Source organism: Sinocyclocheilus rhinocerous, unplaced genomic scaffold (genome assembly GCF_001515625.1).
Source record: "Sinocyclocheilus rhinocerous isolate Xijiao unplaced genomic scaffold, SAMN03320098_v1.1 scaffold2882, whole genome shotgun sequence".
NCBI lineage: Eukaryota > Metazoa > Chordata > Actinopteri > Cypriniformes > Cyprinidae > Sinocyclocheilus > Sinocyclocheilus rhinocerous.
The window spans coordinates 369,098-381,805 of NW_015644632.1; the positions used below are offsets into that span (position 1 = coordinate 369,098).

Consider the following 12,708-nt stretch of genomic DNA (forward strand, 5'->3'; position numbering starts at 1 on the left):
CGTAAATATATCAAAACTTCATTTTTGATTAGTAATATGCATTGCTAAGAACTTCATTCAGACAACTTTAAAGGCGATTTTCTCAATATTTTGATTTTTTTGCACCCTCAGATTCCAGATTTTCAAATAGTTGTATCTCGACCAAATATTGTTCTATCCTAACAAACCAAACATCAATGGAAAGCTTATTTATTCAGCTTTGAGATAGTGTATAAATCTCAATTAAAAAAAAAAAAATTGACCCTTATGACTGGTTTTGTGGTCCAGGGTCACATATACTGTACATGTGGAATGATAACTGCAGAAATGTGTCGTCATTCCCTAAACCTTACAGTGTGTATGTGGCCTTTGTAAAACAAGAAGTGCAAGCCTAAGACTCACTTCCTCTCATCTACCCTGGCTTCACGTCCCTTAACTGAGGTTTGGGTTTCAGTTCAAGTAATCATGACCAGCATTACCATTATATACTGAGCCCACATCTTCAGTTAAGGCACAGAAAGAGGTGGAGGTTACATGTTATGGGTTTAAAGTTACTGTTTGTTTCCACACAAGTAAGTTCATACACAGCCGTAGAAGGAAAGCGATGCTCATTGGGTTAGAAAAGAGGTTTAAGGGGTCAGCGAGGATCGATCACGTCCCTTAACTGAGGTTTGGGTTTCAGTTCAAGTAATCATGACCAGCATTACCATTATATACTGAGCCCACATCTTCAGTTAAGGCACAGAAAGAGGTGGAGGTTACATGTTACGGGTTTAAAGTTACTGTTTGTTTCCACACAAGTAAGTTCATACACAGCCGTAGAAGGAAAGCGATGCTCATTGGGTTAGAAAAGAGGTTTAAGGGGTCAGCGAGGATCGAGATGCTCTTAATGGCTCATGTCAACAAACCTGCTTAGAGAAAGAGAACATCGTAATGCATTCACTTCACTACATATGCAAACAGATGGAGGAGGACGGGAGATTCATGGGTAATAACTGCCAAAAATTGAGCAGGGTGGAAAGAACGTGCAGTAACCGAAGACAGAATAGAAATACAGGAGCTGGAAGTAAATAGAAACCGGAAAGATAAGAGGAAAGAAACTGAAATGTCCTGTTGTTGTTCTTTCTCTCAGAAGTGGCCTGCTTTTCCACTGTTAGAGAGCTGAATGTTGTCATAACGGTTACTACAGTACATGTGCATAACCGGCCCACAAACACAGTGCAGTATGGTCTGTTCACCAGTCTTGGTTACTTCTGTGAACACGTTATAACTTTCCAAGTAATTTAATTCATTTCTTCACACCATCATGAGAAAGCTGTGAAGGAACATTCAGAAGATAATAACAAATGAACATGATTCACATGTGACACTTGTAAATTATTTAATTTCAGAAGAACATGGAAAAGGAAGTATTTGAGGTAGCCATGCAGCATGACAAAATAAGGCTGTGTAAACTGAGCGCACATTATGCCTGCACTGCATTTAGCATCTGAAGTGCAAACGAGTTCATTAGAAATGTTCTGTCTCAGCCTATAGCAGAACTGAGTTGTTGTTTTGAAAGCTTTGCGAAAAATGACATCAGCGGTTCCCGCTTCAAGGCCAGCAGCTTAAAGGAGTTACTATTTAAACTAGTTTAAACTAGCTAGTTGCCAAAGCAGCATTTATCATTTTCATTTAGTTTAGGTAAAGAAAAAACGAATAAAAATGAGAAAAAGCGCTCAGCAAAATGACTAAAACTTGGACTAAAATAAAAATAATAATTGTACATTATTGTGGGCTCACACATAAAACAGAGCTTACGCCCCGTTCACACTATAAGCGACACGCAACAGCAAAGCGACACAATCTCATTAATTTCAATGGAGAGCTGCCGAATTCCGGCGACACGAGCGACAGCGGCCGTTGGCGACCGGATGGGGCGTGTCCAGCGACGCGACAAAGTTCAGAATCCTTCAACTTTATGCAAATGAAGAGCAACTTTCGGGAGCGACAGCCAATAGGAAAGAAGACGGTAGAGCTCATGTGATCGTTCCCCTCTCAGCACCGTAGATAAACATACGCAATGGAAGAAAGTAGGCTCTGTTTCTCATTCATTTTTGTTTGTATGTACGGATTTAATTTAGATTTAGATTATATTTAGTCTTTTGCCTCCAAAATGTTTGTACTTAGCGGCAAGAAACCTGATTCGCTGTCAAGGCAACCAGTATTGAGAACGCCCACTAGCAACCTCATCGCCAGCTCCTGGCGACATGCAGCGACAAAATTCGCTGCTAGTGTGAACGGGGCTTTAGAGTGCTTCTAAGATCAGATTAAAAAAATAGAAAAATATTAGTAATAACTAAATTAAAATGACAAAATTTAAATGTAAAAACTAAAATAATAACTAGGGATGTACAATATTATCGGAACGTAGGGCTGGACAATAATTCAATATCAATATGTATCGCGATATAATTTTTTTCAATAACGGTGATATGGTTTTTAAACACATTTCCGATATTTCGATATACATTACCCGTGTTTCCCATACATTGATTTATTTGTGTGTTTGACTTCGTTAATATATCGTGATATCAATTTTGGCCATATCGTCCAGCCCTATCGGAACGTTATCAGAATCGGCAGATAAAGGCTTAAAATGTAACCATCGGCCGATCTGAAAATTATGCCGATATGCCTTGCCGATAAGATGAACAGCTCACGTGCTCAGACTGTGATAGTGATAAGATCAAGACAGCAGTGTGGGCGAACTTTTACCTGAACGGTGATTAGATTCACTGTGTTTGAACACAAAACACAAAAACAGCAATAGAACAGCAATGATAATAACAGCAATGAAAATAAACAGTGATGACCATCTGACAATAATAGTAGTAGTATTCAAGTAGTACTAGCATGCATAATAATAATAATAATAATAATAATAATACTAAAGATGGTGATGATAATAATACCTCGTGATGACGGCAACAATAATATCAATAATAATAAAAGTATGTGTATGTAGTAATGTTTTTGTGTTTTGTGTTCACCGTATGTTGTATGTTTTGCACTCTTAATTATCTTAAGATTCACTGTGTTTGATCTCTGCATTTAATTTGAGAATGTAGTACAGAATGATGCGTCAAGTGTGCGACAGAGTCATCAGTGACCAGTGCCTGCAGCAGCCCTCCAGTAAGGTGTTTTATTTACTTAAGGGGTGCTGTAGGCCTACTTGTAATAAAATGAAAAGTAAACTATATAAATAACATTAAGATACTTGTGTTTCTAAATAAGTAAAGCAGTAATTGTAATGTCATAAAATCACAAGTCTGTTTTGATTTAAAGGTCAGAAGCTATAGCTTACATGAATAAAAATCACAAACATGACACTTGTAAATTTATTCATTAATATGTAATATATTTTTTCAAATTTATTATGAAAACAGAAATACAAGGAGCTTCAAAATTCTGAAGATTTTTAGAATTTTTACAGCTCTTTTGCTTTAGACCATCTATTTAATGTTGAATCCACAAAGAAAATGTAAAGGTTTCAACTGCATCTGTCTGGGCAAAAAAACAACAGAGATTGATTTTAATTACAGTTATTTTCAAAGCTTTCAATGTACTCTCGTTAAAAAATAATAACTTTAATAATGCTTATTAGTTCTAACAAATAAGTTTTTTGCACAAAACTAACCAACATTTAAAATAATTGTATCTATAATTTCTGCACAGGAGAGACTTGGTCTTATTTAAAATAAAAATAAGAATGATATATCGGTATAATAAGGAAATATATATCGGTAGCAGCATCGGCTATCAGCCAAATAATTAGAAAAATAATGGCATATCGGATATCAGCAAAAATCTAATATCGTGCATCCCTAATAATAATAACAATAAAATTTTTGGAATTGGAAAACAGGAAGTAACAAGGTAGTCTGTGGTCTCCTGAATTCCAATTGTTAGAGGTCAAAGATCATCAGCAAACACAAACAGCCCGTGTGTGACTTGGGAAGTGTGTGTGTGTGTGTGTGTGTGTGCGCGCATATCCTTCAGAAACCTGAAGGTTAAAAAATCGAGATAAGAGTTTTGCACCTATGCCTAGCAAGCTGGCATCACTGGACATGACGCTTATATTATTTATGGATATATTCTCCCAAAAAACATCATCCTCACCCAAAAAAACCCTGCATTAGATCTCTGCATGCCAGAAACAGTCCTTTATACACACATTTATCATGTTAGGTGCAACTAGCACAGTAACAATAAACACAAGTGGATGACATCAATAAAGAAGAGCCTCTGCAGAGACACATGGACTTCCTGGACATGGGTGGCAGGCTTCCAGTGACAGGAAATCTTATTACGTTAGAGAACGGTACACACACACACACACACACACACACACACACACACAGGTCCAGCCACTTCTCCTGCTCAAGCCACTTGATTTGGTGCTCCGGGTTACAGTGATGGTAACTTAATTACTGCTGATCAGTTCTGGAAATAATGAGGTTTGGACTGTCCGAGCGAGGGTTTGAGAAGGTTGCAGGGTCATGAGAGATGACTTATCAGTTAAAGCTGGCTCTTTAAAGCTTGTATGTCATTAGTTAGGTTCAGGGTGTTTGTGTCTTCATGCAAGAGCCATATGACTCTGACTAGAGATGCACGATTATTCAAAATAAAACCAAAATCGTGTTATGGCTTAATGCGATTATCAAATCTGCTATTTTATGAAAACTATTATAAATATTATTACATAAGTATTTTTTTAAAATGCAAAAAAATAAATACCCATGCGCTGCACGTTTCAGAGGGAAGCGGAGCACTGTGTTCATTTACACGTGAGCAGCTCATGGTTTGGGGTTTTCAGCATCACAGAGCGTGTCAGTTCACAGTAAATGCTGCTCCACATGAACTCCATCTGCACCTGCTTTATGCTTGAGTTGCTTTAATGTGCATTAAGAAAAAAAAAGCCAAAATCTTCCCATTCTAGTAATGAGAAGCACTTACCAAAAAATGAGTTGTTAGGGTTCTCTTTATTATTATTTTTAATGCTTAAATGTTTATTTTAGAGTGAAATATAACAATAGCAATATTGCTTTCATTTTGTTAAATTTTTTATTTAGTAATAACAATCATGCTAATAAAAGAAACTAATTAATTTTATACGCTTGTGCAACCCTACAAACAAGCATAGCAAACCTGGAGCTTTTTTTTAAATTGCATTTTGTATCACATTTGCAATTTTATAAGAAAAGCCGATTTTGTAAAATGATGCAGCTTTTCCATGAAATGAAAGTGGATGGTGACCAGTGGCCGTCAAGCTCTGAAAAGCCTGAACATTATATTCCAAGTTTTCTGAAACCACCCGAGAGCTTTGTGATTAACAGACCAAAATGTAACTCTTTATTTGCTGAAAATCGTGCCTCGAAAAGCTTGCCAGTTGAGGTCATCATTCACTTTCACTGCATAGAAAAGAGCAGCTTAGACACTCTGGGTTAAGAGTCAAACCGGAAAGCACAGTCTTCTACATGCAGCACTAATGTGATTAAACACAGCACTCTTTTCCAACACAAGGTCAGATGGAGAGGATACGCAATAACTCAGAGCAAGCCGTCAGGTGGAAAGTGACAAACATCACGACTCTATTTCTATTTGGGTGGAGGCGTGCGAAGCCTTGTCAACGTGGAAAATAGACATCGCACTGGATTTCCTTTTCCCTGAAGAATGGAATGTCTTCCGCTGGACGCTGCTGAGACAGGATACTCACGCCTGTACCGCTCCGAGCGGACCGTGTGCTTACATGCTGGGGTTTGGACAAATTATAAGATGCTTGATACCTGTTCTCTGCATTCAGAATAACGCCTTTATAAAGAATCAAGTTTTCAAAACGATCACCAGAAACCACACTCTCAGAAAAAAAGGTACAAAAGCTGTCACTGGGGCGGTACCTTTTCAAAAGGCTCAACTTTGTACCTAAAGAGTCCATATTGGTACCTTAAAGGTACATATAAGTACCTAAAGTGTACATATTAGTAGCTAAAAGATGCAAAAGTATACCTTTTGAATAGGCACCGCCCCAGTGACAGCTTTTGTACCTTTTTTTCTGAGTGCGCATTCTAATCAACAAAGCTGTGCACTGGCTTCCTATGTTAGGCTGAAATAACTTGCCAGCACAGCAAATTAAATTTTTCAGTCAATCTGAAATGAAATGATTTTATTTCCAAATATGATGCTCACGACAACATTAAATGCTAAATTAAATAGCTTTGAATGCTAAGCATGTTATCAAAACTAGAAAAACTTGTAAACAAAGACTGCTGTGGCATGTTGGTTTGTGAGCAGGTTATGCAGTAACACAATCAGGGGTGATGTCCGTGGAAATGCTGTCGACTGAGCTCAACTTATATTAAACATGAAGCTTTTTTTTTTTTTTGATGCTTGACAGCATAAGCGAGGCCAGCGGAAGAGGAAGAGAACAGCAGGAGGAGACAGACGCGCTTTAAATAGACCACTTGGTGTCGACTGCAGAAAAAAAAGAGATGTGGTGTGAGCAGAGGAAGACAGACACGGACTGAGGAGACTGTTCAGGTGGAGAACAGGAGATCTCGTCTCAGCACTGGAGATGTGACAGATGAAGTTTGTACACCTACCGTCTTCAATCTCTTGACGGCATCTTCACAGATGTGCATGCCACGAGACTCCTCGACCTCCACGTGCCCCAGATACTACAGACACACACAGAGAAACAGTAGTTTAGCTTTGAAACCGTGACTCAGGGTTTCCTGTCCCAACACGAAAAGGTCATGCAGTCCCATCTAGTCCTGTTGGAATGACTGGTTGGCACCCTCCTCTACCTATGGCAGACTGCTCTGGTAGAAGACATCACTGCGTCTCGCCCAAAAGACTCCTGGGAGTGAGGACAAGCCACGAGGAGGGCAGCTATTGTACTGACAGGAAGTCCTTCCCGTTCCGCTAGTAAAACACACAGACCTCAGGAGCTACTAATGTCAGCTTGTGACATCAGTAGAGCAGCTAGAGAACCATGTGTGCACCTGCTTATTAACCCTGTAAAGCCTGACATATGAATTAAGAGCCTGCAAAGTCCAATTTAAAAAATGGAACAGTTTGAACACTTAAATAAAATCTAAAAAAAAAAAAATGCATATGTACATTTTTGGTTAAACACAAAAAACAAAAAAATTATATTATGAGTTTTTAAGGCTCATATAATATCATATAGTGAGAATATAGAGGAAAAACACCTTAATTTTATTCAGAGGCACAAACTAAGCTAAAATATGTAATTTGGTGCAGATGTTTATATATTTATGTGGCCAAAAAGCAAGATGAAATTCTGATAGCTTGAAATAAAAATCAATTAAAGGGGTCATATGATGCGATTTCAAGTTTTCCTTTCTCTTTGGAGTGTTACAAGCTCTTGGTGCATAAAGAAGATCTGTAAAGTTGCAAAGACTAAAGTCTCAAATCCAAAGAGATATTCTTTATAAAGGTTAAGAGTTTTTAAAAGTATAGCAGACACCTGCATAAAATGATAGAAATATCAGTCGTCACTCTGTATCTCCAATAATATACCTTAGTATAGCTCAGTTTAATAATGAAACATACAATGCAATGCAATAAAATGATGACTGAGAGATGAACAAATAAATGTTCCTCAAAAGCCTGATGATCAGATTTGAGACTCACATTTGAACATGATTTTTCGAAAAAATGATGTCTGGAGAATCAAGTAAAGCGAAGCTGCTTCAGTCCAGTAAGTGTTCATCTGGAAATATTACTAAACATATCAAAGTTATTCTAATGTTTACTTTATAAAAATCAGTAAAGATCTGACAGCAAACAGACACGTGAAGCACGAGCTGAAGCTGAACTTTTGTTCAATTATACTAAAATAACTTTTACTAGATAAAAAAGTCTAAGCTATCAATCAGACGACAGAAGGCATGGAGTAGATTGTGTGCAGCAGGTTTAACAGCAAAGTCTTGATCCTGTTGATCATTTAGAGGCCTTAGAAATTTGCATAACAACTTTCACAATGTAAACTGTGAAAATGTAATATGTAATCTGACTATAAAAAAGACAGCTAAATAGGGCTGCAACAAACGATCGTTAATAATCTAACGATTATTAGAACTATTAATCGACTAATCATCAATTATTTCACTGATTAATCAGTAGACATTTATTGATTATTCAGCTTTTGCAATTAAATAAATAAAATATTGAGTTATACATATTCTAACAAATAAATTAAGGTAATCACTTCAGCTTTTGAAAGTCATTTTACGTAATTACAGTTATACAATTAATTTATACAAATAAATATATTTGGCACACAAAATAGATTTTTTGGTGGAGATGGCAGAGATGGCCAAATGAGATGGCAGAGAAACTCTCTTATTCACCATTTAATTAGTTATATGAAAAAGTAACTGAATGACACATCATTCTGCCTAAAATCTCTTTTTGTAAGTCATATGGATAAGAAACAAAATAAAGGTTAAGTGATAAGACGTTTTATTTTTGGATAAACTATTTTATTCACAACATAATCTCTCTTAAAATATCTTATAGGGTTATGATAATCAAAACAGTCCTGAGCTAGAACAAGCTTTGACTTTAATGAAATATTTTTTTTCCTCACTAATAAAACGATTTTATCATTAGCTAGCTCCACACTGGAGAGCTGCTTTATAACAGAAAATCAAGTTGTAATTCTAACTGAAAGTGATACTGACTGGGTTTTCATGTTTAATACTGTAAAGCTGCTTGATTTAAGGCTATCTATTGCATAAAGTCAGTGTTTCCCCTAGGTTTATGGCTTTTTAAAATTTATTCTGGACTCCTTTTTAATGGTTAAATTAAATTTTATTCATCAAAAAGCATGTCTAATTAATTAATCTAAGTAATTAATTATCATGAAACTTAATTTAACATCAATTTATTAAAAGTTTAACACAAATTACATGTTTAGGGTCCTATTAAATGTTTCATTTTTTCCAACCTTATGTGTTATTGTTACCAAATTCTGTGATTTAGCATGTCTAATTATTTGAAAGCATAAAAACAAGTTTCATTTATTCTTACAACCTTACGATTTTTCCCCCCTCAGAAATTCTGTGTTGTGTATTTACATTTTTAAGGCATAAAACATTCATTTAATTTATCTTTAAATAATGAAAATTAAACACGTTTTATTTTTTTGGAAAATAAAGGGAATTTAATATTACAATTAAAACGTTGAAGAAATATTGTATGATTATTCCTTACAAATAAGGTTTTAATAATGTTAGTAGTAGTAGCCTATTACGTACATTCTACTGAACAACAGTAATATATTTCTGCCCCAATGTCTTCAAGTAAAACCGAACTTTTATTTTGACGGGTTGTCGTGAATACCTTTACATTTCTGTGTGTATGTGATATGAGGATAGTTTTACTCAAATGAAACGGTCAAATGCCCATGAAGTGACTCTCAGAGCAGTTCTGGAGATGTTCATGTATTTATGTCCTCATTAGTGAGACGGCAGACGTTATTATCACCGGAAGCGTCACGCGCGCTTCAGTACAAGTGGTAAACAAAACTGCTCGTCTGCGCCATTCATTAACACACAGAATTCATATTTAAATAGTCGTTTTGCGGCTTAATATTTACAAATACTAGTGGGAGTGGGCTCACTTGTGTGTGTTATAGAAAAGGTAACTTTAAATGACTTCTGTTGTGATCTGGCGCTATAGAGAAAATAAAAGTAAATAAAATTAACTAGCGGGGCGCCCCCCAATATAATGGCAGAGGAAACACTGATAAAGTACTATATAAATAAAGGTGATGTGACTGGACTTTATTGGAGTACTGAACTGCAGAGCTCGCGCAACATCCATATGCGTTTTAAACTGCTGCTTTCTCACCTCTGTCATTTTTGATGTTTATTTTGTTATTGAAAAGCCGCTCAGCAGCCTCGGGTTCGGCTGCGTTTGCTCTGTCTGAAGCGCTGTGTCTTCTTCTCTTGAATTGCATCAGGAGAGCTGAATGCCATCATGTGCTTTCAGATGGAGCAGCATTTACTACACAGAGTCGTAGTACACTGCCAAACAACGCAAAATCACGTTCATAATCGCAGACGATTTAATCGCACGATTATGAAATCGAAGAAGTCGTTCTGCGATTATGAAAGCTGTTTGCAGAGCTTGTCAGTGAACTACGGCTCTGTGTAGTAAATGTTGCTCCACCTGAAAGCATGTGAAAATACCACATTTAATAACATATTTTTACTCCAAACTCACTTCATATAACGCCAGTCGAGTGTTTGAAATAAATCCTTCTGTGAGATGATGTGGCTTCTTACACAGAATAAGGCACGCAACATATTTCATAGTATTCTAAGCAGTGATAAAGGATTAGCATTATAAATATACTTTATTTGAATTAAAATTATAATAACAAGAACTCCGATAAACCGTATATTGCCGTAGTCGTGTGTTTATATGACAATCACAGCTTCTGTTGAATCGAGATTTATCGTCTTTGCGATTTAATTTCGATTAATCGTGCAGCCCTAAGTGCAAGACTCATTTCAGTATTTGCATGCTCCTGATCTCACTTCTTGCACTGCATGTGTTTTATACAGAATTCATTTTGTTTTGGCAAACATTTTTTGCAAGGCTTTACAACACACATTCTGGGCTTAGTGTTTATTAGATTTCCAATGAAAATTTGAGTGGCTTGTAAAATGGAGACAAAAATGTCACTAATGTGTGTTGAGCGAGTGTTTCTTCAGCTTTACCTCCATCTGCTTTTAACACAGATCTACCTATTCATCAGAGACATCAGTGAGCAGCCATAGAAAGATGAACTGATTAACACTAGCAATATGCAGAACTACTACATTTTTTTTTTTTTATAATCAACCAATACCTGAATTATGAAGGAAGTCCTGAATAATGGCCATATCATGTCCACCAGACCCTGATCAGACACATTTTGTATGGACACTATATTCAACAAATAGACTAAATGAATATAACCTTTTATTGTCCAAAACGCTAACACTTTACTTGAAGCCTGTATGTATAATGCATTATAATTATTCATAATATACATTGTAATGCATTATAACCTTTCATAAAAAACTGTAATCTAAGTCAATACTTACAGATTCCTTGTTACATCTGAAATTGTTTCAAAGCATTATACTTTCTGATGGAATAGTTAAGTATTATAATGTTTTATAACTCTGGTTACACTTATTCACAAGATCATACAGTGCATTATAAGGTGCACTGCAAACCATAATTAATTTAATGCATTAAAAAGAGCTCCAAGTAATGTGATACCTACAAAATGATCAAAGACCAAAACAACCAATTTCACTGATGTCATACTCCTTAAAAAGCACCTCATCTGAACAAAACCATAAACCATACAAAACACTGACTCACCGCTCTGTACACACACACACACACACACGCACACACACACACACACACACACACACATTTCACATACTGAGCTGTATGGAGTATATTTATGATCAGCAGGTGGAGAAATAAGAGCTCAGATGATGAGAGAGAATCTAGGACACACACACAAAGACACCAACCCGTCATAGGCCAGCAATTTACTGTGACCTTACGCTATGATATGATAGAGTAGACTAAAAGCACAGAGGCGAAAAAGCAACTCTACAGGAGAAGAGGAGCGCCGATGGTCAGAATGAAGAGGAGTCTTTGGATTCAGGCTGCTCTGTCTCTGTGGGATTGTGGGTAAATGTGGTAAATTAGAGACACATCAAAAGCAGGTTAAGGACGGCACGGGCTGTGTAGCACCTCTAAAGATCACAGCCAATCACACGGCTGTGAACGGCCAACAAAACAAACAAACAAACGCTCTCAACGAAGTTGCATACCAATTATTTAAGATTTGCATCTCCTTGCAACTTATATAAAATCAACAATAACAAAAAACTAAACTTGCTAAACAACCATCCTAACCCATTCCTAGTTTAATAACCTATGACAGACAACGTAAGATTAAACTTTCCTGCTTTGGAAAATTTAATTGCACAAATAAAATTAACACTGCATGTCTATAAACAAAAAACACATACAATCTAAATATCTCATATTTAAAGCAAAGGTTCTTCAAATACAGGTCATATGTGACCTGTGAAGATCACAGAAGAACACTTATTTAAAAAAAAAAAAATAATAATAAATGCTGTGATTTTATTGTATTTGCTGAGCTATTCTTGTCACAATGCCTGGTTTCCATATCAAAAATCATGTGAATTACAGAACACTACTTTCCAAAAATGGGTCACACACACTGTGAGGTTCTAGCATGGCGTGATCAGTGTCAGAGACGAGTGTTCAGAGTCAAGTCACAACAGCGGTCCACAAGTCCCTCAAAGCTCTGATAATCTCCAGCATTAACAGCATGAGAATGATTGCCAGCTGCAGGAGCTTCAGCACAGGTGTGCATTAGGGCTGTGCGATTAATCGAAATCGAATCGAAATCGCGATTTGAGACGTTGCGATTTCCTAATCGCAAAGCCTGCGATGTGGACGCGATATTACTCTGTTACCCAGAGCATATGCATGACTGCCAGCCTTGAGTTGCAGTCTTACTTGCCCTGGGCAAGAGTGAGCGCACCTCCGTTCTCCCCAATCAGCACTGCTCTAGCCAACTGCGTAAACACCCACCATTAAAAAAAATAA

At 36.6% G+C, this 12,708-nt stretch overlaps 1 protein-coding gene across 1 annotated transcript in view; it reads right to left on the reverse strand.

Annotated features, from left to right (window-relative positions):
* LOC107758710 (protein numb homolog) overlaps nt 1-12,708 on the reverse strand; it is an 81,854-nt gene that overhangs the window by 20,071 nt on the left and 49,075 nt on the right. The window contains exon 3 of the mRNA XM_016576510.1: nt 6,621-6,695. Within this exon, the coding sequence (XP_016431996.1) occupies nt 6,621-6,695 (75 nt within the window). The remainder of the gene's footprint in view (nt 1-6,620; nt 6,696-12,708) is intronic.